This window comes from Clytia hemisphaerica, unplaced genomic scaffold (genome assembly GCF_902728285.1).
Source record: "Clytia hemisphaerica strain Z4C2 unplaced genomic scaffold, Clytia hemisphaerica genome assembly, whole genome shotgun sequence".
In the NCBI taxonomy this organism is placed as follows: Eukaryota; Metazoa; Cnidaria; class Hydrozoa; order Leptothecata; family Clytiidae; genus Clytia; species Clytia hemisphaerica.
This window is the reverse complement of record NW_027103674.1, coordinates 1,784,138-1,807,461: the sequence shown is the minus strand read 5'-3', so window position 1 is coordinate 1,807,461 and position 23,324 is coordinate 1,784,138. Positions and strand designations below refer to the sequence as shown.

The following is a 23,324-nucleotide window of genomic DNA, read 5'->3' as shown; positions in this document are numbered from 1 at the left end:
TTGCCGAAAAGAGTTTACAGTCGGTAGACTTTGCAAGTTGTTTCTTCGAAACTCTCCGGTCGATTTTTTCCGTATACTGCCATATTTTTCGCCTTCACTATGTATCCCTGTAACGGACGATGATATCGTCTTAGCGTAAAAATTGAAGAAAAGTAAAGGAGTCTGTTTCGTATAAATAAATTTCATTTTTTCATGACCGATCAGACAGGAGAAAAAAATAATTAAAAATTGATTTTATATCTAAAATAATATAAAAAAATATGGTGAAAAAACATTCGACCGAACGTACTAAAAGCTAGTATGTGTGTGAAATTAACTTTCATCAAGCCTGCATATTGGGTTCTTCTGAACCATTTCGAGATCAATCTTGTGACCAATCAAATCGCGAATATTCGAGATGCCATATTTGATCATGGTAGGCCTGTAAAAGAAAGAGGAAGTAAAAGTAAGAGAAGATATAACAAGTCTTTACATCCCTGTCTCAGTGCCCGTGCCTCAGTGGAACTTATTCCCAATTATGAACTTGTTCAAACATTGTTTCAAACATATTTTTTGATCTTTTTGTTGAAAAGATACGATTTTTGACTCCGCAAACCGTCAAACATCAATTTCAAACATGAAACGTTACGATGTTTGAAGAACAATGTTTGATGGTTTGCTCCCAGCTTAAGGAAAATCTATCGCTTTCAGTTAAAAATCACCAGTTGAGGTTGTGAAAGATTTTGGAGTGCAATTTTTTCCATCAAATTTCCATACGAAGATAAAATCAAGGGTCAATTTCCCAGTTGGGTTGAAATATTTTTAAAACCTCCTATTGTGACTGATGTTGTTTGGGCCAAAATCAACAACTTTTTTTTAAGGAATTGATTTAAAAAAAGTAGTAGCATCAATAAAAACACATTCTTACCTTTCCAACGATAGACCCCATGCAATAACGGATACGTTCTTTGGGAAACCCATCGGTAGCAACATCTCTGGTCTGAAGATTCCAGAGTTGCCAATCTCAACCCATTTCTTTAAACCTGAAGAAATAGAAAGAAATTGGAAGAATTTTTTAAATGAGAGAGGTGTGCAAACAATGTCCTGTTTGGTTATCTTTAAAAAAACTAAATTTCGCCAAACTCAAAAATTTACACGTAACAAAATAACTTCGCTTTATAGGTTTATACTTTCGATTTTCACAAGTACTCCCTGATACTCCACCGAAAACAGCTGGTTCTTTGTACGCTTGCTTAGAGTTACATTTTGACGATTTTTAGTAAAAGTCGACGCAAATTCGATACTTTCGCTACTGCAAGACGTTTGAAAGTTTAAAATCGATTGTTTGGAGCACGAAAACCTGGGCTCCAAAAATTCGAAAAAGTCACATGATGCGATAGACGTTTAATGCGTAGGAAAAAGATGTGATGACTAGTAATCATGATATGCAACATTACAATGTCTTCCACATCCCCAACAGCTGCGGATTGGCTGAAAATGACGTATGGATTGATTTTACGTCACTTACAACCAATCAGCTATCGGGTCTATGATGTGATGTCAGAAGACATTGCAAGGGTGCATATCATGAATATAGATATAGCTAGACGATGTTATCGTCCGTTTAAAAGTCAGTAAACGCGGGAAAGAGTTAGGGTGTCAGGGCGGTTTACGGGAAAAAAGTGGGGGTAGAGTTTTGGAACAAAACGGACGATACTAATTTGGCGCAACTCAAGGTAAAAATCACTGTAAGCATTTCCGCCACTGCTTACTCCAGCCGAATTTATCACGCCTCTCCTAATTCCCTTTTTTAATGATCTTGTGTAGACGATAGGATCGTCTAAGGTATAGCCTACTTTATTGGTCGAAGGCCGATTGGAATAAACATTTTTTGTTTTACAAAAAGTTGGGGGTAGCCAACCAGATTATTGGAATGCTGTTTTGTTTAAAAGACTAATTTATGTCATGGAGGACTCAGATGTTGTTATTCTTTCGTGAGAACGTAAAATGCTTTTATAATAGGTAGCAAAGAAATTGTGATAGGGGCAGTTGTCAGTTTTAAGTACAAGGCTTTTTTAATAAGAGAATAAATGTCATAAGAACATGAATCGAGGCCAAAACCAAAGAACAATTTAGGAGCGATCTGAGTCTCACATCTAAAAGTTTCTGACAGAGATTATCTTTTTAGTATGGAAACAAATTGTATTTAAAGGTCTGAAAAGAACAAGAAAAGGTGAGTCTCGGTCAAAGTTTTCTAGTTCTTATAAAAAAGTTAACTGTTAAGTGCTTATCTTAAATAAGGCACTGTACGATACACGTTTTTAATAAGAACAAACTATATAAGAGCACAAGGCTTCGGTTGTCAAAATATTAAGAACATTTTATGGGTTTGGGGATTCTAAAACACCCGATTTCTTACGAAAATGGACAAAAATTCTGAAAAAAGGTGAAAATAAGAACATGTTAAGAACATTTTCAGGCTTTAAAACTCAAAAAAGTCAAGAACATTTTAGATGCTCTTATAAAAAAAGTGTAATCTAACTCGACCCTTATGAGGAATGTCTCTTACAAGAAAAATGTTTTAAAATAAAACTTAATGTTGCACCACAACATGTAATAGACTCGCTGTGAGATTATCATGTTTCCATGGCGATAAAGCAACATAAAAAATTCATGTGATTTACAATAATAATAATAATTCAAGTGCAAATTGATATCATGGTGGTGCAATAAAGAAATTGTCTGCGTGGGAGTGCAAAATTATTAATAACTCTTTTCGTATACAGAAATGATGGCACTCCAGCGTAAAGCCTCTTGCCGAAGGAGTAAAAATGGTGAAATAAGAATGTTCTTCTGCGTGGGAGTGTACCACATTTATATATCTTTCCTTATTTTGATATAGTAAAAGCTCAATCGCAGAGAATTTTTGAAACAGGAAAATTTTGTTTGCAAAAACGCTATAAAAAGAGGGATGTGAGGCATAAGAGATCACATCAAAACAGCGAGTACCTTGAGACGTGTGTGTGCACGAAACTCATGGTTTTCGATTTGATTGTCATTTAATGCTTACTTCGACATGTTTCTCAGATTCGATGAAGTAATCAAATAACACAGGCCCAGGTCACTTTGTCTGGTCCTCCTGAGTCGTGTTAACGACGCGGGAGGTGCCTAAAGTGGCCGCGACCCGACCAAAAACAAACATCACAGCAAATCCAAACAACAACTGGACAACAAACACATTTAAGAGGACGGCCCTGGTTTTGGAGAGTCTGGATTATCGTCAAGCAGCCTTGCAGTCACAATTAGTGCTATAATGGTAGATAGTCTGGCTTTCAAATAAACCAAGAAAGCCTCTTACATTATGATTCATTTCTCCTCTTCTTTGCGTTGATGTACTTCACGTACATTCCAAAGACGAGGAGTGGAAAAGGCTTTCACGGTGATAAATTTTTTTGAAGCCCTTCTAACGAGTTTTGCAGAAAATATAGTAGAATAGTTTTGGCAGCAGATGAGTTTATTGAGTTACACGTTTCTTTTTAAAAGAACGTCTAAAATTATTGAAGCCTTCAAATGTTCTTAACTTTTGTGAATTTCAAGCCTAAAAATTTTCTTATTTTCATTTTTGTTGTGAGAATTGTTGTGCCATTTCCTAAGAAAATGGGTATTTTAGAGTCTGCAAAGCCTTAAAATGTTCATAGCTTGTTCTTAGGTAATCGAAACCTTGTGTTCTTATAAGATGCACGGAAGCACTTATGTATTTGAGATCTAAAATTCCAGCATGGGTACGTACAAGTACAAGTACCTGAGATCAAACAAACTCTGCCCCTGTAAGAACAAACGGAGTTTGTCTCAGTCTTCCTGGAGTTAGAAACCCGAGGGTGGTACTTAGGGCAAAACAGATGCCGGCATGTGCGATCCATAAGGGTATCCTTTTTCACACCTCAAAAGTCCCTAAAATGGGTACAGATTCATAGGTTGGTCTCTCAAAGGATCCCAAAATTACTAAAATAAAAAATTCCCCTCTCAAATTTTTGGAAAAATCGACCAAATTTTGACAAAAAACTCTCGAAAAGGTATCAAACAATGTCAAGATTTTTTCTTTCAAAGGGTCGATTTTTTATTTTTTTATTTTTGGCTCGCATATACTCGTCACCTCGCAAACCTATTACCCCCAGGTTAGAAACAAAACTATACCTTCATGATAGCTGAAGATTTCCATGCTCGGTTCAGTGTAAGGATTGAATGCTGGTTTGAAGCGCAATTTCTCAATCCCTGTCGATAAAAAAAGCAAAACAATGCATTGTATCGCAAAGGAAAGATGTTTGAGATTTAAAATGTGCAAATTACTAAGATTGAATGATCTCATATGATGACAGTTGCAATTAATGGGATAAAAACCTCAATGTTTTGTGTGAACCTCAATATTTTGAATTTTTCGATCAGAAAAGAAATTCGAAGTTTGAATTCTTAAGAGTAAAATATCAAAGATTTCTTTCCAAAAGACTTTCAGCGCTTTTGTCTTCAAAAGCTCTAACATTCGATATTTTCCCTCTTGTTTGTCGGATTAAGGGAGATTTCCTACTATTCTGCAAAAACCTTTCTTACCTAGTTTCCTGAAGAATTCATGCAAGATACCAATCAAGTGTCCTAAGCTCAAATCCCGATCCGCCACCACGCCCTCGATTTGATGGAATTCCGCCAAATGGGTGGCATCTAGCGATTCGTTACGGAACACACGATCGATGGAGAAATATTTGGCCGGCGTGAAACGCTCCTGAAACGGATAATACAAACGTGTTGTTACGTTCTCTAATAAGCAATACTAAAAGATGTGTTTGGGATTAAGGATAAAGGAAAAACCACACGGATTACTTTCCAAAATCCCTGATAACGCCCGATCACGCCTGATAATGCAATTGAGCCTGTAAAAAGTCAAGTCTTAAAACTAGTCGTATAGGCTGTTGTAGAATAAGTCAAATACCCAATCCGACCTTTGAATGACCAATGAGCCTAATTTTAAGGGCGCAAGGGCTGATGTACTGGAAAGTGCATCAGTCGTTTTTCTAACCGACAATGCTGAATATAAGAACATCAAATCCTGAGAATCATGAAAAAAATATTGACAACCCGACAAACAACCGAGCAGCTCAAAAAATAAACACGTGGCATGAAAATGACAATGAATAGTTTCGATACATACCCTTTTGGCGAGTTTATAAAGCATCCGAGTACTGACAGCGGTGGTGTGGGTCCGCAGTAAATTCTTCTTAGCTTCATCGATCGTCCAATCATATTGATAACTGTGGATAAAAGAAAACCAATGAAAAGTGTGTCCGGGGAAAAAGTTGATTAGAATTTCAATCAATAAAGAACAATCCCTTAAAATGTATTCAATTTTTGTGGTTTAATTGCTTGATTAACTTTGAGTTAAGTAAGTGTCTATTACTGTCTGTCCCGCTTTATTCCACGACTTTTTGTCAAAATGCTTTCATAAGACCGAATCTAATAGGTTATCATAGCCGTGACAGTTGGAAAGAAAAAATTAACGACTTTCTTTGAAAAAAGCACTAATATTAGTTATAACTCATTACAAACTGTATGTAGAGAACAATTGTTTATGTCAAAGAAACGAGAAACGGTCAAGCCAAAATAAAATGAATTCTTGGAAACGGAAAAAGGTGTTTTAAAGTACAGTCGACGCTCTCTAATTCGATAATAGCGAGTTTATGTATTTTTGCACTTTTGAACTTGGTAGAATGACTAATGCGATTTGGAAAAACCCGCAGTTCTGACCTGCAAAATCGAGGACGGTAAAAGTGCTGATTTACCGTCGTCCTCAGCTGGTCATGATCTGGTCAAATTAGAACTTTACCGTCTCCGTCAAAGAAAAACACATACATAAACTCGGTAATATAGAAAGTTCAACAAGCAATTCTCAAGTACAACCCATAGCTATTCGATATGTTATACGAGGAAAACCCAATTCGCATTGAAATTCGCAGTCAGTAGAGATCGTCAACTGTATTCCTTTTCAGATGTAAACTGTTGTCAAATATCTTTAAACTGTTGGAACTAGCATCTGACTATTTTGTTAAATTTTGCGGTATTAGAAATTGCGAGGAAGAAAGGTCAAAAGTAGACTCTAGCCAAAGTATGTGAGTTTATCGGCAATGGTATTGTGAGGTTGATGATGATAAATAGTAATCAATGATGAATAATGACTGGGACTGAGCCAACACTATGTTACCGAGTTTATGTATGTGTGTTTTTCAGCGACGGATACGGTAATGTTCTAATTTGAGTAGATCCTGACCAGCTGAGGACGACGGTAAATCAGCACTTTTACCGTCCTCAATTTTGCGGGGCAGGATTGCGGGTTATTCCAAATCGCTTCAGTCACTTTACCGTCCTCAAAAGCGCAAATACACAAACTCGCTATTAATGAAATGAAAGATGAATAGAAATCAATAGAGTGGGGCTCAGACCCTCGAACCCAAACCCCTGAATAGGTCGAGGAAAGAAAAGAAATCGATGCTTGGAAAAGAGAGCTTAGAAAAGAGGCCATCGTTAATTGAACTTTAATTCATTTGATGTTAATTATGTCACACTTATTTGATAGTTATTACTTAATTGGAAAAACAGAATAGACGATATCGGCTTAACGTGAAAACTCAGATTTGATCCCTGAATATTGCCCACAATGCTTTGCGCGGAGAAAAGTTCACGGTGAAATTTTTTTCAGCACAAAGCATTGTGGGCAATATTCAGGGATCAAATCTGAGTTTTCACGTTAAGCCGATATCGTCTATTGATGTTGATCGAAATGTATTAGTGTGCCATTACTAGACTTATCTCTATAAAGGGATATCCTAATCGAAGGAAAAGGTTAAGCGATCTTAGAGGTCCCCTCGTCACAGTATTATCATCTTCTTGTTCAACAGTAATTACATATGTTTCTTCCCTGAAACTTAAAGCATTAATGACCCATAATCAATCATATTAAAACTTCTATATTCCGTAGCAATTAGTGGTCATAGTTATAGTTCAATAAATCATAAATTTAGTGACATAAGGCGAGCCATAATGCTACATTATAGAAAAATATGATATTGCTGTTGAGCATACTTTAAAATTAGAATGTGATAGAAAGAGATTGGCGAAGTAACTCTGACCAAGATCATCGTGATTAATAAGATGACATGTGGTTTCGTATATCCTAGAGCCAAAAGAAAAGGCTCTTCTAGACTCAGACCAAAATATAAAAACACGAAAAGCTCTACATCTAAATTTTGGGTTTTCTTCATGGTATTGTGTATGATTGGCGTGCAAACTTCTGATGCACGAAGAAGGACCAAAGATGATCAAAAGAGCCGTTACTGTATCAAAACGAAAAACGTATTCATTCTAACGCGCGAATGGAACGTCAATCGTGCACCGAACTTAAAGAGTTACTTCGCACACCGAAATAATTTCTTAGTTAAATCCCTCTTGATGGAGTCTTGTACTAATGTATGGTTTTATTCGACCATGCGTAAATGTTTTGTGCGCATGCATGAGAATGGATATAGAAATTTTCTGGAAAATGAAATACCGTTAACGAGCGACATAGATATGACTAACGAAGAAGTGATGAACGTTTTATCCGACCTCCTCCGAGACGCCGATCCGCATACGAAATTCAGCATGACGTCCAAGTCTACTGCTACGAATACAGAACGTAATACAGTCAAAAGTCACGACCAGGAAACGAAAACAAAAAGCTTGACGAAGACAGAAAGTAATTTGATTCAACGAAGTATAAAGTTCAGAAACAATGATGAAGAATATACGAAAAACAATAGACCAAAAGTAGGGGAGACTAGAACCCCGTATCGGAATCAGTTTTTGAACAAGGAAAACAGCAACCTGAGCCATATCCGAAATACGGAAAACATACTTCTGTATACGGACCGAACGAAAGAAAAACAGAAAAAGGAGGATACTTATCTGCACCAAAAAGAAATTTCAATACTTTTAAAGAGCATGCAGGATACAAAGTCATACAAAATCATATTTGCATGTCACATCAACTCACATCTGTGTCACATGTGTAAGCAATGGTTACTCCGGCAACGCTATATCGTTGAGCATTCTGAAGAACCTGACCCAAACCTTTTAAAGGTATATTTAGACGTCATCAAAAACCCGACATACGATAGATACAACGACATTAAAGACTTGGACGAAAAATGCTTTGGCCCGTCAAATAAAAGTCGGCCGATATTTTATTTCTGGTACCATGAATATGGGTATAAAATACAGAACAACTATCTTAAAGACGCTATAATGGCAAAATTTGCTGACCATGCAATTTTCTACGGTATTGAAGAGAAGGAGCATTACGTTCTTGAAAAAACAGATTTTGTAAAAATCTTTAACATTCGAGACCTTCAAGATCACGGTCAGATCATTGAAAGATACCTTAAACGTTATGAAATACTTGCTAGAGTGAAAGGCGGAAAAGTCATTTTCATTGAAAGTGAATCGATTATGGTTAGGTACTTCTCGAACTATACTTCCATACCGAAAACAGATTTCCTGAAAGTGAATATCATTTCAGGTGTAAAGGAGAGAGCGTTGAGTTTTCATGATAATGATATGGTGGTGTGGTATAAAGATTTGAACTGTCCAATATTTATTGATATGGTGATTGAGCGGATAAACAAAGTATTGTGTGGGGGTGAATGAATGAATGAATTCAAATGAATGAATCTTTATAGTTTATATTCTTTAACCTTGAAATATGTACCGTTTTTTGAAAATATCATCAATTTTTCATAAAGCTTCAAATCCTGGCGTTGAAAAGTTACTTCCAAACTAAATTTGTTTGGCCATGTTAGAAAGTTCTTGGCCTCGTTAATACATAACTAGACAGGAAATTTAGAAATTGTCAACGCCCGCTCAAGTTGACTGGGAAAAATTAATTGCCGATAAACTGAACGCACAGTATTTATGAATACAGTTTAATCTCCCTAACTCGAACCTTTATATCCAATGTATTCTTAACTCGGAAAATTTAACAGTCCCTTCAAGTAACAATGCCTTATAAACCCTTCTGCATTTATCTGAGACTATGTTCAGACGTTAAGGTTCCGTTCCGTTCCGAAACGAAACGAAACGAAACGAAACGAAACGGTTCCTAAACAAGTGTCAACGTCAAAATTCGAAACTTCAAAAAACAAGACGCTACAAGGTAAAACAGATCGAAACGGCTTCGCTTCACTTTTTCATCGGAACGGAACTGCTTCGTTTTCTTGCTCCGAAACCAATATGAACAGACTCGGTCCGTAACGAAAATCATACCGGAGCGAAACGGAACAGTAACGTGTGAACATGGTCTGAATACAACCACCATCAAAGGGTCGTAGAAGGTCTTCAATAATAAGTAACAGAAAAATAACGCACATAAAAACATGAATGAAACATACCCTTGTGAGCCATGACCACCAGATGAATGAATCGTTTTTACTTTTTCGATGTATTCTTCTGGCATTTCTTGTAATTTCGCTTCTTTTGGTGCTATGGAAGAACAAAAACATTGTTAAAGAGGATATTAAAAGTTGTTTGTAATCAAAACTTCACTTAAAGGGATAATCAGATTGTCTGAGATATTTTGCCTGCAGAAAGCTTCTAGGATTTTAGGAAAGACCTCTAAATTTTTCGGTGTATTTATTTTCTTAACTCAAGTTATGCCAATTTGAAATCTCGAAAAATGGGACTTTTCAGGGACTTTTCACACTTTTTTCTATTGTTTTCAAGCAAAAGTTCAAAATTTCAAAGTGGTATAACTTTAGTTAGGAAAATAAGTATACCGAAAAATTTAGAAATTTTTCCTAAAATCCTAGAAGCTATCTATAGGCAAAATATCTCAAACCATCTGATTATCCCTTTAAGTAACTGTATAATACACACCTATCAGCCATTGCACAAAAGTAAAGATAGCTTATATTAAACACTACTTTAAGGGCAGAAACTTTCGAGATCTTTGCCCTTTTACCAAGTAACTTTTTTCCGCGAAAAGTACACTTTTTTTGCTAAGTTTTCAGTTTTGGTGTATTTTTATGGCTTTTTTGCCAGCAAAATGAAACAACATTCTAAAATTCGCGAAATTCATGTCCGCTGAATTCATTCCAAAAGTAAAATTCGCGAAAGTTAAATTCGCAAAATTTCGTGATTTTGCAACCTCGCGAATGCTTCTGCTTTTAAAAGTAGCTAGAGCTATTCTGTCTGTCTCGAGCCACATCATTTAGCATCATTTGATGCATAATGATGCGCCTTTTTTAAGATGACGCATATTTTTGCTTCAGACAGGGACGCAGAAGCTCTGTCTAGTGTTATATTTAAGGTATCAGTGCTTAATAATTTTTATTTGATTTTTTTTTTCAAATTATATTTTCCTTCATTTAAATGATTCAGTTTTACTCAGTTTGCTATTATACAGTGGAATCTCAGTGTCCCTTCACCTAAGAAATTATATCCTGTACCTGAGAGGAAGAATGTGTCGTGGGCGTCACGTGCAGGATGCTGTTGAGGTTGGAAGAGGGCGTCGAAATTCCAGAAAGAACTCTCAACGAAATTATTCGTAGGCATCTCAGTGAAACTGAAACAGAATAAAGTAAAACTAGTTGTCTTCTAAGGTAAGGGAAGAAACTTTAGCAGAAAGAAACCTTAGCGGATGAGAAAATTCAAAAACTGTTTCTTTTCAAGAAAATTTGTTTCAGTCACTCCGTCGTCCTCAAAAGAATATATACATAAACTCACGATGAAAAAGTTAAGATTCCCAATATTTCGGAGATACTATATAGACTGTCGAACGTGCTAATCGCACTGGCTTAACTTCAGTATCTCTTAAATTACTCGTACGCCCAATTGTAAAAGTGAAAATGAAAATAAAAAAAAAGAAAAGAAAAGTTTTGGCCTTTTTTTCGGGCTTAACCTTGTGATCACGCCCTTTAAGTGAAGATTTTGGAAAAAAGAAAAAAAAACACGTTCTGACGACATTCTCAGATTCTAGCTCAACTGAAGTTGAGAACTTTGCTTACCCCATTTCTAAGAAGATTTGTCTGTACTGTGTCCTCACTTTGAGCAAGGGATGTAGATGGCCGCATGTTGGAGGGATGCCCAACGCATCGAAATTATAATCCTTGAATGTTTTTGTTTTCCATGACCCACTAAAAGAAAAGAAGAATTATGTTGTCCACATTTATAGGATGTGTGTCATTATTTAGTGCTGACTAGTCCGTCATGCTGTTTTTAATTTTGGTTGTCAACAACGGGAATCGAACGTTTTGTAATAGCACACCGCGCTGAATCTAAAAATAGATTTTATTTTTGACATAATCATTACTTTCGATGTGTTTGTACGAGTTCCAATCCCATCAACCTTTGCGTTTATCTCTTTGCACGTTAATTGCATCATTTGACAAAAGATATATTACAACTTGCACGTATCTTTAATTGAGCCGCGTTGAATTGTGGTATTGCAACTCGTACAAATGTCAAAAAAGTGAAAAGTAATAATTATGACGTATGCGTTGCGGAGCGCTATTGAAACATTCGAAAATCTGACGTGAAACAGAAGAACACTCGAATCTAAATTTTGAAACAATTAACGGGAAATCTGTAAGTCTATCTAATATTTAAAGGAATATATCTGTGGTTGTGACTTAATTTCATATTGCATGAAAGGGACAACCAGCCCTGAGGAAGAGTTTAACCATTTAATTCGTTGGTTTGTTTTGAAATAAGACTCGATCTTATCACTTTTAGTCTTAACTTAGGTGTAACACTGTATACGTTTTTCTAGATTTCTGAAGAATGAATTCATTGTCATTTCAGTAATGACGACACTTTTCAATTTCAGAACAGAAATTAGGGGTCCAAAAAATGTGAGAATTTAAATCATCGTAACTATTAAATGTTTCAATAAGAATCAGGAAATCGAAGAAAAGAGACATCAAAATTATACATTATTTGTAATTGGACACAAACGACTTATCCATACCTCATCAGCAAATCCGTGGTTAAATCGGCTTCTGGTTTTTCGATGGTTAAAGTGAACGCTGGTCCTTTCTTCACAGAATAACTCTTGATAATTCTGTAAATGATAATGTTAGAAAACTAAGTGAAGCAAATTCATTTGTGTTCTATAGAGCTTGCATCCCTCACTTGTGATCGCGCTTTTTTTTCCAATAAAGTGTATTAAGAAAAAGCCTTCTTATTTTGGCTGTCTCAGCAAATTTTGAAATTTAGTTGTTAACTTGTTGTTCATACAGGCTCGTTTTTCATTATAAAATACTCTTACAACACACCAGTTTAGATGGTTGTTCCCTTAATCATCAGAAGAATTTGTCAGACAGTTGGATTTTGTTGGAGTCTGGGTATCGGGGTTTCAACTTTTTTGGGTTTGACTTACTCTTTCGTGATCAATTTTCGTTTCTTGAGGTCGTTTATTTTCCCATCTTCTACTTTCTGTCCATTTTGTATTGCAACTAAATTCTCATTAACATGGTCAGAAATTGATTCTACCTGAGGTTGAAGTGAAAAAAATAAAAAATATAATAGGGCACGAATCTAGATGAAAACTGGAGGGCTGGAGATATATGTGGTATGATTCTTCTAGCATTTTTAAAGGAGACAATTTGAAAAAATATATCTAAACAATTTTTGATTTTATGACAATCTACTTAAGGTATGTGTACACCGTTTTTCCTATTTTTTGTCAAAAAAAATTTTTTCAGTCAAAGTGGAAGAAAAGTTACTGGATTTCATTTTGGTAAAATCGCGATCTTAAAATCTTTTTTTGATCCAGAGTTATAACCATTTAAATTTCAAAACAAAGTTCGTCTTATGATGGATTATTTACTCAAATAATTGTCTCTTTCGGAAACAACAAAGATAAAATTCAGCTGATGTTTATTCTCACCTCTATTGAATAGTAATATTTTTTCACACATTTCACTGATTACTCAAATAAACAGCAATCATCTCGTTAAAAATTTCAAATTGATGTAGAAAAGAACTTTACCACACCATACTACTTTTAGCGAAGTTAAAGTCACCTATAGCATTTAGATATCGACTTCATTCTTTTTTTATGAGATTCCCAAAAGATCAAACTTAAAAAGTGTCTTAGGATCTTATTTCTAACCGAGTTGTTTTTCCTCAATTTACAGATAACTGAAAAAATCACATTTAAATTTACTTTTTTATCGATATTTTTACAGAATTTAGGATTTAAAGAGTTAAAGTCAATCCCAAAAAAAATCCCAAGACACTTTTTTAGTTCAATCTATTGGGAACATAGTATCGAAATTATTTTTTCAAAATTCAAAAGCTATGGGTGACTTTAACTTCTTTGAAGTAGGTAAGGTTAAAATTCTTAAGATTTTAATTATATCCTGCCCAGTTTTTTAAGTTCAGCTGAAACTTTTACCATTAGAAAGAGAATATTATTGGCTTTCAGAAAATATATACTTTTGATATATAAACATTTGTTGTTCTAAAGATATGATCAATTAAAGAGAATGTGTCAAGAAAGGTGAACACATACCTTAAGAGGTTAAATATTCCAAAAAAGTTTGCATTTGTGACATTTTAAACGTAGGAGAGTTCACAGTTATTAAAATATATCTTATTTAAGGGAAGAAAATTTTTTGACAAATCCACAAAATTAAATTCCAGGAAACAAGAATATTCTCATGATTTAAAAAATCACCTATAGAATTGGTGTTTTTGAAAATAAGCTATATTTTAAACCAAAATTCCTCTCAACCGCGAAATTAAATTCTGCTAAAATTTCTTCCCTTAAGGTAACCTGAAAGCAGATTGTCATTGTACTTAAGCTTAAAAGCTCTATAAAGGGATCAACCATCTGACGAATAAGCTATTATTTTGTAAGGACCATGCAAACAACAAAAAAACAAAGTAGTGTCATTGTGTTGGAACAGGTTGCTATATTCGAAAAAATTCACTGTTTTCCTCAGGTTACTTTTCAATCGCTTTCAAAAGTTCACTGTACACGTAAGAAAATGATGATTATCTCTTATCATGTTATTCAAAGGGTGAACACGCTTAAAAGAGAAAGAGAAAAATTAAACCTGGTAGCCTCTTTAATTTTCTTTTTAATAATTTTTACCTTTCTGAATATCCTTGGACCACCTTCAGCAGTTTTGTCAATGCGTACCCAACCTTCTGTCATGGCTTTGCTGAAACCAATCTTGGCATTCTTTCCCAGTGGCAAATTCTGAAAAAAATGTATTCAAAGAATTATTGCCTCACTGGCTGTTTCACCTAAAAAAGTCACCTTTAAACTCAAAGGTGCCCGAAAAAATACTTTGTACAATCTAAAAAGAAAAAACTGTATTTAAAAAAATAAAGAGTTACAGCGCTTTTTTAATTTTTCGGACTTAAATGACGTAGGAACAAATGTAAAAAAAGAGTTATCAAAATTAACCTGCATTTCACTTTGTAAAAGACCAGTTTCAGGGGGAATAGAATTGAACAGATTGGCTTCGTGACTTCCATTCTCAGCCATAAGCAATCCTTCTTTTGTCAATATCCATCGTTCGCTTTGTTCAAGATTAGCACTTATGATCTAAGATAATAAGAATATTAAAACGCATTCATGTAAGTTTGCTAATTCTTTGACAATATGATTGGATGCAACGACTGAAAAATTTAACCAAGTCTTAAAGTAATTTCATGATAACATAGCAATTCTTCTGCAAAATAAGCTGATTTGGATTTATTTTGATTTTTGATTTTGAAAAAGGATAACTTTCATAAATCATAGAAAAGTTTGTTATTGAGTGCAAGACTGTTTTAAAAACAAGTAAACCACTGTATATGATTGTCTTGGTTTTTTGCTAAAAAGCAGAGCTGCTTAAACGGAAAAAAATAAATTCTAATTAACAAAGTGAAAAAAATTACCTCTCCCAATGATTGAAGTCTTTTTACTGCACCTACAAAGAGCTGATGGTCCTGTTCAAGTTCTTTGGATAATTTATAAGTATCAATACAACCATCAGTGTCAACTTTCTTCAGAATAACCAAATCTAGATCTTTTGACATGTTTGTTGATTTATCTTCTGATAGGGAAAGATATACTATAAGTACCTTATAACCTCTCTTGAAAAAAATGTATGAGGAACCTTAAAAGTTTCTGTATTTATTACAACCAGCTATGGTTTCCTTAAAAAAACCAAAGGTTTTGTTCGTTTAAGATGCTTTTTTAATAAACTTGACTGATGTTTGTGTAATGAAGTATATATGCTTGTTTGCGAATGACAATCGATGAAAAATCCACTGAAAATGCTGAAAAATATAGATCATGTACCGCCAATAAATGCTTCACGAATGAAATAATAAAGCATAATGACATGTTACAATGTAGGAAATACCAGAGATTCGTTCATTATGCTTGTTCGGAGCTTCCCGCATAACAAATTCAGCTTTGTCTGCAATACAAAAGCCGACGCTTCGAATGTAAAAAATGTGTTACAGTCACGCCAATACTTTTGGAAAAAATCAAAACAAGTAAGCAAAGAGTCAGAAGTAACCAAATAACGCAAACAATAACGGAAGCAGAATGTCAAGATGGAGGTCAGCAAATATTTGAATCTGTTTTCAACACTAGATTGCATAATCTAGAGAAGACAAGTGATACTTTTATGGACCTACCTGGTTATGCATTTAACACATATATAATTGATATCTACATAAGCGTGACCATGAAACAATCATTCAGAACACAAATAGTGACGATCTATTAAAATTAGTCATTTGTTAAATATTTCCCTACTATAGGGGAATATTTATTAAAACGGCCTTTTTCCGTTTCTTCTTCTTCGTCCATTTTCGATGTTAATGTTTTCTTTATTCATGCTGCACATTATGACTAGGCTCTTCAGTCACGTGACTAAAAATCGTCGCGAAGATTTAGCGGGGAAAAAAATAGTATCATTTGCAGGGGTTTTTACCAGCTTTTCATAAAACAAATGATTGTGTGTAAAGCTCAGAGGACTGCCTCTTGTGTGTGCTGTATTTGTTGTTTTTCCCATAAGGAGAAGAAGAAGGGTGGAGAAAGAAGCTGAAACACATGGAAATCCAATCCATTCCTATCTTGACTTGAGAAGAAGGTGAGCATAAATTTCTTTCTGATTTCCATCATGTATATATTCCTATATTGTCTAGATATTAATCGTCAAAACTTGGAAAAGCTTGCACTCTTCTCAGTGCCCCATTTTTAGCCTTGATGCCAGATGCTAAAAAGAAAACTAGATCATAATAGATGCTTTTACTCCCTGTTTACCTTTTTGTATACATAGGCCTTTTTTCAAAGAGGCCACCCTGTTGAATAATTATGTAGTCCAGCAGAAAAACAATGATAAAACCATGCATTATTACAATTATTACAATATGCATGATACAGTAATTATGCATGGCTCTATCATTGTTTTTATGGCTGGACTACATAATTATTCAACAGGACGTCCTCTTTGAAAAAAGGTCTATGCTCCCCTCCCTTGTATCTTTTGTGCGCTCTCTGGCAGTCAGTCTGGGATCCTTTGGTACGTTTTCCTTTTTGTACACTACCCATGGTCCTTTTTGAATGCTTTCAGGGTACCTTTTGTACGCTCTCCGTTGGTCCTTTTTGTGTGTTCCTGGGTACCTTTTTGTACGCTCCCTGTGTATCTTATTGTACGTTCCAGTGTATCTTATTGTGCAGTTCCCCGTATACATTATTGTACGTACCCCATGTACCTTATTGTACGTTCCCCAGTACCTTATTGTATGTTCCCCGTGTATATACCTTTTATTGTACGTTCCCTGTAGGTTCCCTGTGTTCCTTATTGTACTTTCCCCTTGTACCTTATTGTACGTTCCCCGTGAACCTTATTTTATGTTCCCGTCTACCTTATTGTATGTTCCCAGTGTACCTTATTGTACATTCCCAGTGTACCTTATTGTAGGTTCCCAGTGTACCTTATTGTATGTTCCCCGTGAACCTTATTGTATGTTCCCCGTGAACCTTATTGTACGTTCCCAGTGTACCTTATTGTACGTTCCTCGTGTACCTTACTGTATGTTCCCCTTGTTCCTTATTGTACGTTCCGCTTGTACCTTATAGACCTTTTTTCAAAGAGGACGTCCCGTTGAATAATTATGTACTCCAGCCATAAAAACAATGATAGAGCCATGCATTAATGTATCATGCATATTGTAATAATTATGCATGGTTTTATCATTGTTTTTCTGCTGGACTACATAATTATTCAACAGGGTGGCCTCTTTGAAAAAAGGTCTATTGTACGTTCCCAGTGTACCTTATTGTACGTTCCCAGTGTACCTTATTGTATGTTCCCAGTGTACCTTATTGTATGTTCCCCGTGAACCTTATTGTATGTTCCCCATGAACCTTATTGTACGTTCCCAGTGTACCTTATTGTACGTACCCAGTGGTCCTTTTTGTACGTTCCCAGTATACCTTATTGTACGTTCCTCGTGTACCTTATTGTATGTTCCCCTTGTACCTTATTGTACGTTCCGCTTGTACCTTATAGACCTTTTTTCAAAGAGGACGTCCTGTTGAATAATTATGTACTCCAGCCATAAAAACAATGATAGAGCCATGCATAATTACTGTATATATCATGCATATTGTAATAATTATGCATGGTTTTATCATTGTTTTTCTGCTGGACTACATAATTATTCAACAGGGTGGCCTCTTTGAAAAAAGGTCTATTGTACGTTCCCCTTGTACCTTATTGTACGTTCCCTGTGAACCTTATTGTATGTTCCCCGTGAACCTTATTGTATGTTTCCCATCAACCTTATTGTATGTTACCAGTGTACCTTATTGTACGTACCCTGTGGTCCTTTTTGTACGTTCTCGTAAACTTCTTTAATGGCTCAGTATATATGCATGGCAAACATAGCTCAAACCATCAAGCAGAGTCTCACTTTGTTAAAGTCTTTTTTTTTGGGAGATTTCAGTGAATGACCACACATTTGGCATTGATTACTGTAAAGAGATTATTTCCCATTATGAAATTTTGAATTTTTCTTTCCTTTCACATTCAGGTGCCAGGATTACAAATTCAACAAAGTTTGATGACCTCTAAAGCTGACAATACAATGTAACTTGCTGGCAATGATGTAATGATGATGTTGCACATAATGAGAATATGAACGAAGATTAACATTCTTGCAATAATTGAACCAAGGAACTCTATTGTTCCAAGATGTGATTTAATGATCAATGATACAAATGTCATGGAGTTTAGTTTATCAAGACACAAATTTCACAAAAAAGTTTGCTGGAGAGTGTTGTAAATATTTAGCAATACTGTAACTAAATGTGACAATTTCAAGGTTGACTATTTGGTATATTATCACATGAATACTAATGTAACAGATGTTGTGCACTGGAAATCTAAATCTGTAAAGAAGGAGATCCATTTTTAAGTAACTTTTTATTTGTGAATGGTATAATATGGTGCTTTAAAATATTGATGACACAAGTTTTTTCATATGAAACTAATGTGTACAACATATTTCGATATCTCCCGAATTCATATTGCCATATTTCCATATTAGTTCCTTAGTAGACAGTCTCAAGATATTTTGGCACTTTCTTACTCAGATGAGTCTTAGAATAATATCAACTTGTAAATCTAAGATTTTATTTCCTTAATGAAGGTAAAAGCCAATATTAGTTGAATAAAATACGTTTATTTTTGTGTTAAAATGCGGTTATCATTTGCATGCAATTTTTTAACAAGTTTTTAGACTTATATCATCTGTGAACATGTCTATGAAATAACGACAATTTTTAGCAGGAATATGGTTGTATTTTGTTTTGCATCGGATATTGCTTAATATAAAGGCTTTAATAAATCTAAGTTACTAAGTTGGGGCTTTAGGATAATCTGTGGGGTTCGACTGCGACTACAATCTATGCTCTGAGCTATTGGAGGAAATATTTAACCACATCTTTGTGGCTCTTGTTTCTTATAAAAAAACGTTTAGAAACCAAAATTTCATGCTCTTGAAATATTCTTTCATATTCAAGACTTCGAGAGCAAAAAAACATATCTCATCAAAAAATTCAGTAATTTCAAGAACATTGATGTATGCTTATTAATAGTGATTCTTATAGATAAAGATGCGTTTTTTGAGCTGAAAAATTCTTTTTTTACAAAGATCTGCTTGAGCCATCTTTTACCTACTTTCATGCAAAAAGTCAGAAAAAACAATGATCCAATATTTCACATGAAAAAAACCCTTTTTTTAGCCGTTTTTTAGCTGAAATTTACCCCTAAATTTGTTTTTTCGAAAATCAGGCTCCGTCACGTTCGAGGGTTTATAGTTATGCATCTTTGCTCAAAAAATCATAAAGAATGAAAGAGCCAATCTCGAGAAGAGCTAATACCTAAGTAATTGATAATGTGCTTATAAAAGAATATCGAATTTGGCCTATTTTCCTATAAAAACACGCCAAGCAACCAAAATTTCATATTTCTTAAAAGTAAGCCCTCCTGAGCAAAAAAAAACATCTATCTCATAAAAAATTGAGTAATTTGACTAAGAACATTGATGTATGCTTATTAACAGTGATTCTTATAGATAAACATGCGTTTTTTGAGCCAACAAAATTTTTTTGCAAAAATCTGCTTAAGCCATCTTTTACCTACGATGGTACCCTACTTTCATGCAAAAAATCAGAAAAAATTAACGACCTAATTTTTCACAAAGTCCAAAAAACCTGTTTTTTAGCTGTTTTTGGCCCAAATTTGCCCAAAAAATTTTTTTTTTGAAAATCGGGCTCCGTCACATTCGAGGATTTATAGTTATGCATCTTTGTGCAAAAAATCAGAAAAAACTAATGAGCCAATCATGAGGAAAGCTAATAACAAACGAACGAACGAACGAACGAACGAACGAACGGACAAAGGTTAATTTATAGGACCTCCACCGGGGTATGTCCAAAAATGGAGGAACTTATAGCTATGAACAAAGAAGACGTCGCTAAAGAACCAAAACGGGCAGCATATGCAGATATCACAAAGGAAGAGGTGAAGAAACAGGAGGTTATCATCAAGAAATTTATCAAAAATGAAAAAGAAGAAAGAGAAGAAGATCGCTGGAAGAACTTAACTAGATGTAACATCATTGTCCATCATTTAGGTGAAAATAAAGATGAGAACAAAGAGGAACAGCGGGCCGGTGACAAAGATTACGCGGAGGAAGTTGTAGGAAATCGTATGGGATTAAAGATAAATGTTGTCACTGCAGAACGAATCGGTGCTCGAAAGGATGATATGTCCAAGACGAAAAGATGGCGGCCATTGAAAGTAACGTTGGCCAATGAAGAAGACAAGAAAAGAATTATGGCCTCAGTCCATAAACTAAATGAAGATAATTTCAGTGTAACAGATGACTTCTCCAAGAAAGAAAGTGAAACCATTAAAGAATGGCATGAAAAAGCTAAAGAGAAAACGAAGAATGAGAAGGATGAATGCTGTGTATGGAAAGTGAGAGGTAACCCCCCGAAGCTCTACTTTTAAGAAAATATGTAAAAAGACCGTTATTGATGAACTGTAAATTTGAATTAGATTGTTTCATAGAGGTCAATAGACCTGCGAAATATACTCCTATAATAATAATAACGCTTACCCATAAAATTCTAATTAAAATCAAAATCCTATTTATTGAACCGAGAAATCAGTTTTCTCTTCAACAACACTACAAGTTTTTGAATGTTCGGAAAATACTGAGGTACAAGACTTTTGAAAATGTTCTTTAAACTTTTGACCAAATTTTGTGGTAGTTTTACCTGCATAAGGCGATAAGCATGAGTTAATTCCCACGTCTCAGATACGATACTGTAACGTGAAATGCCAACATACCTTGTCTAATAGCAATGAGAAAGGATTCTTTGAAAAAATAATTCTCTCATTGAATTCCTGCTTTCGTTTGAAAACTACAGATAAGAAAAATTCAACCCTTAGAATCAACAATTGAAACAAATAAAGTTATATCTGATGACGTCATCAAGTCACCAAAAAGTCAAAAGTGCCAAATTACAAAAAAAGACCAAAGGGCCAATCATTCACCTTCATCATACGCAGTAATCTCATTGGACTTTCCGATGGACATTTGGCGAGTTCCTGTACGCGGTTGAAATAGAAAAACGCAAAAAAGACGCAAACATAATTTTTTCATGAATGAGGTTATGCGGTTATGCACTCATAAGAAATTACGTTGAATGTTGGAATATTCACGATAAATTCTATTTAAAGTCATGGTAAGAGTTATCTTTTATCTGTACATTGCTTTTTATTTCAAGTTGATTGATCCAAAATTGATGGAGATAAAGGGAAAAGTTTGAGGGTAGTTTTTTGACTATCTTCTTTTTTCACTATTTTCTCGGCCTTGTAAGACATGCATGAAGAGTCTAGCACACCCACACCCCACAGGCCAGGTTAGGTTAATATAATAGACAATTTGGCCTGAAAAAAAACAGTAACAAAATTCAAAAATTCCAAGGCGAGAGAAGAAAATGTATGAATTTCCCCTGCAATTGAATTGAAAAAGGCAAAAAAGAGTGGAATTTCCGACGCATTTTGCAAAAGTACATGGATTTTCATCGGAATTTCACCACCACTGGAAGAAAAAATTTTTTTTAATTAATTATTAGTTAATTAGAAAATTTTTTTAAATGCACGTCGTCTGACGGGAGGTAACAAAAATGTTCTGGAATGGCTCAATGCCCCGTGAAAAGCTAACTTTTTCCAGTTTTTCAGTGATACTGGGTGTGATAGCTGAGCTGACAAAAAGAGTAGAGGAATTAACCTGATCATCCTATATTTTTGTTTTCACGTTATTTCAGGGCCAGGCCCAATTGAGAGTATGGTTCGTGTCCTCCGACTGACTCTAAATATTTGAGTAAAAATGCTTCAATTTGATTTGGAAAAACAGAACAGAAAGGAAATAAAAAATCAGGCACAGCTATACACCATTGATATGAGCGAGTGGCAAAAATGTCCCCGTGTAACCTATACTTAAGAACAAATATTTGTTTTTAATTATTATATTAATATTAAGCTCTTAAAAGCAGAGAGTTGCGGCTATATTCCTTATAAGAACACGCAACGAATGCCTCAATCTGGATGTGTAGGAGTGATTTTGTGATTGTGACGCGTGCCTTTGTGGATCCAGGGTTCAGGCTTTTTCTTTGCATTTGCGGTTAACGTTGGAATCCAGGATTGTGCGATTGCTTGAAGAATGGGGGATTTCAAAAATTGAGATTTTTGGTGGGAAAAATAAAAAAAGGTTCCAATTTTAGCTACCGACTGACCGACCCATATTTCAAAGCTTCTAGAACACAAACCAAACAATCAATTGGGCCTGGCCCAGGTACTGATAGAAACTGGTGAAAAAAAATGCAAAAAATGACTCTTCTAACATGTTCACTATAGACCTTTTTGCCTTTCCACCAGCCCTATTGAATTGTACTACTATCACGGGAATTAACTACATGTGGTCTAAAAGAACGACAAAATACGCATGCGTGTTATTAATGCAGAAGTCGCAAAACGCGACATCATTTATAATGTAGGACATTATAATTATTAAAAACCTACAATATAATTTACAACATTATTTTCCGTGGTGAGTTTGTGTTGCCTAATTAGGATACCAAAAAACCTGTATTTTTCACCAACCAGAGACATCCGTGCCATCTTACCACTTCCAAGATGTAAATAATAAGCAAATGAGATTGTGTACAGAATTTCATTGAGTTTGGCTGGCGGAATGCAAAACTATAGCCCAAAACACCACTCAAATGCGCTATAACTAGCATAAGCGAACGCTTTTTTCCCGCGAAAATTGGACCGTAGCGGGCTGTTCTCCGTAAAAAGAGAAACAAATCTTTAGCTCATGTTCGCAAAATTTTAGGCTCTGAACAGCAGATTATTAAGGATGTTAATTTTCGAGGAACCCGCCAGAGAAATTTGGTCAGTGGTGCAAATCTCGATGAAGAAAAGGTTTGCATAGTTTTCCAAACAGTGCAGCTCTAAAGCTCTAAAACAGCATCTAATAACATGAAAACCAGAATATGATTCTTCAATGGGAATCAAAACTATAAAGTGCACTTACAAGCATCAAATTGTCAGATCTAACAAAATTTATAACGGCACTGTCACTATGACAATAAAACAAACAATATTCTGTCAAGAGCCTTGTAAACATTCCAACAACTTCCATCGAAATGATCTATCACAGCTCAGTCAGTC

General features: G+C 35.0%; 1 protein-coding gene across 1 annotated transcript; it reads right to left on the bottom strand.

Annotated features, from left to right (window-relative positions):
- Nucleotides 1-165: 165 nt before the first annotated feature.
- LOC136803482 (phenylalanine--tRNA ligase alpha subunit-like) lies at nt 166-15,136 on the bottom strand. The gene is made up of 13 exons (XM_067060222.1): nt 14,950-15,136; nt 14,474-14,614; nt 14,156-14,263; nt 12,434-12,546; nt 12,023-12,115; nt 11,061-11,189; nt 10,503-10,618; nt 9,447-9,537; nt 5,180-5,279; nt 4,585-4,753; nt 4,174-4,251; nt 908-1,022; nt 166-421 (listed from the first exon to the last, which is right to left on the bottom strand). Exons 1-13 carry the CDS (start codon nt 15,088-15,090, stop codon nt 313-315), a joined length of 1,503 nt encoding a protein of 500 aa, XP_066916323.1. The 5' UTR covers nt 15,091-15,136; the 3' UTR covers nt 166-312.
- Between the last annotated feature and the right edge of the window lie 8,188 nt (nt 15,137-23,324).

Coding starts and splice junctions, on each gene's coding strand:
- LOC136803482 (XM_067060222.1), bottom strand. CDS start 15,090: ATGTCAAAAGATCTAGATTTGGTTATTCTGAAGAAAGTTGACACTGAT. Junction 10,619..11,060: donor CAAATCTTCTTAGAAATGGG/GTAAGCAAAGTT, acceptor ATTCTGTTTCAG/TTTCACTGAGATGCCTACGA. Junction 9,538..10,502: donor CGACACATTCTTCCTCTCAG/GTACAGGATATA, acceptor GTTCTTCCATAG/CACCAAAAGAAGCGAAATTA.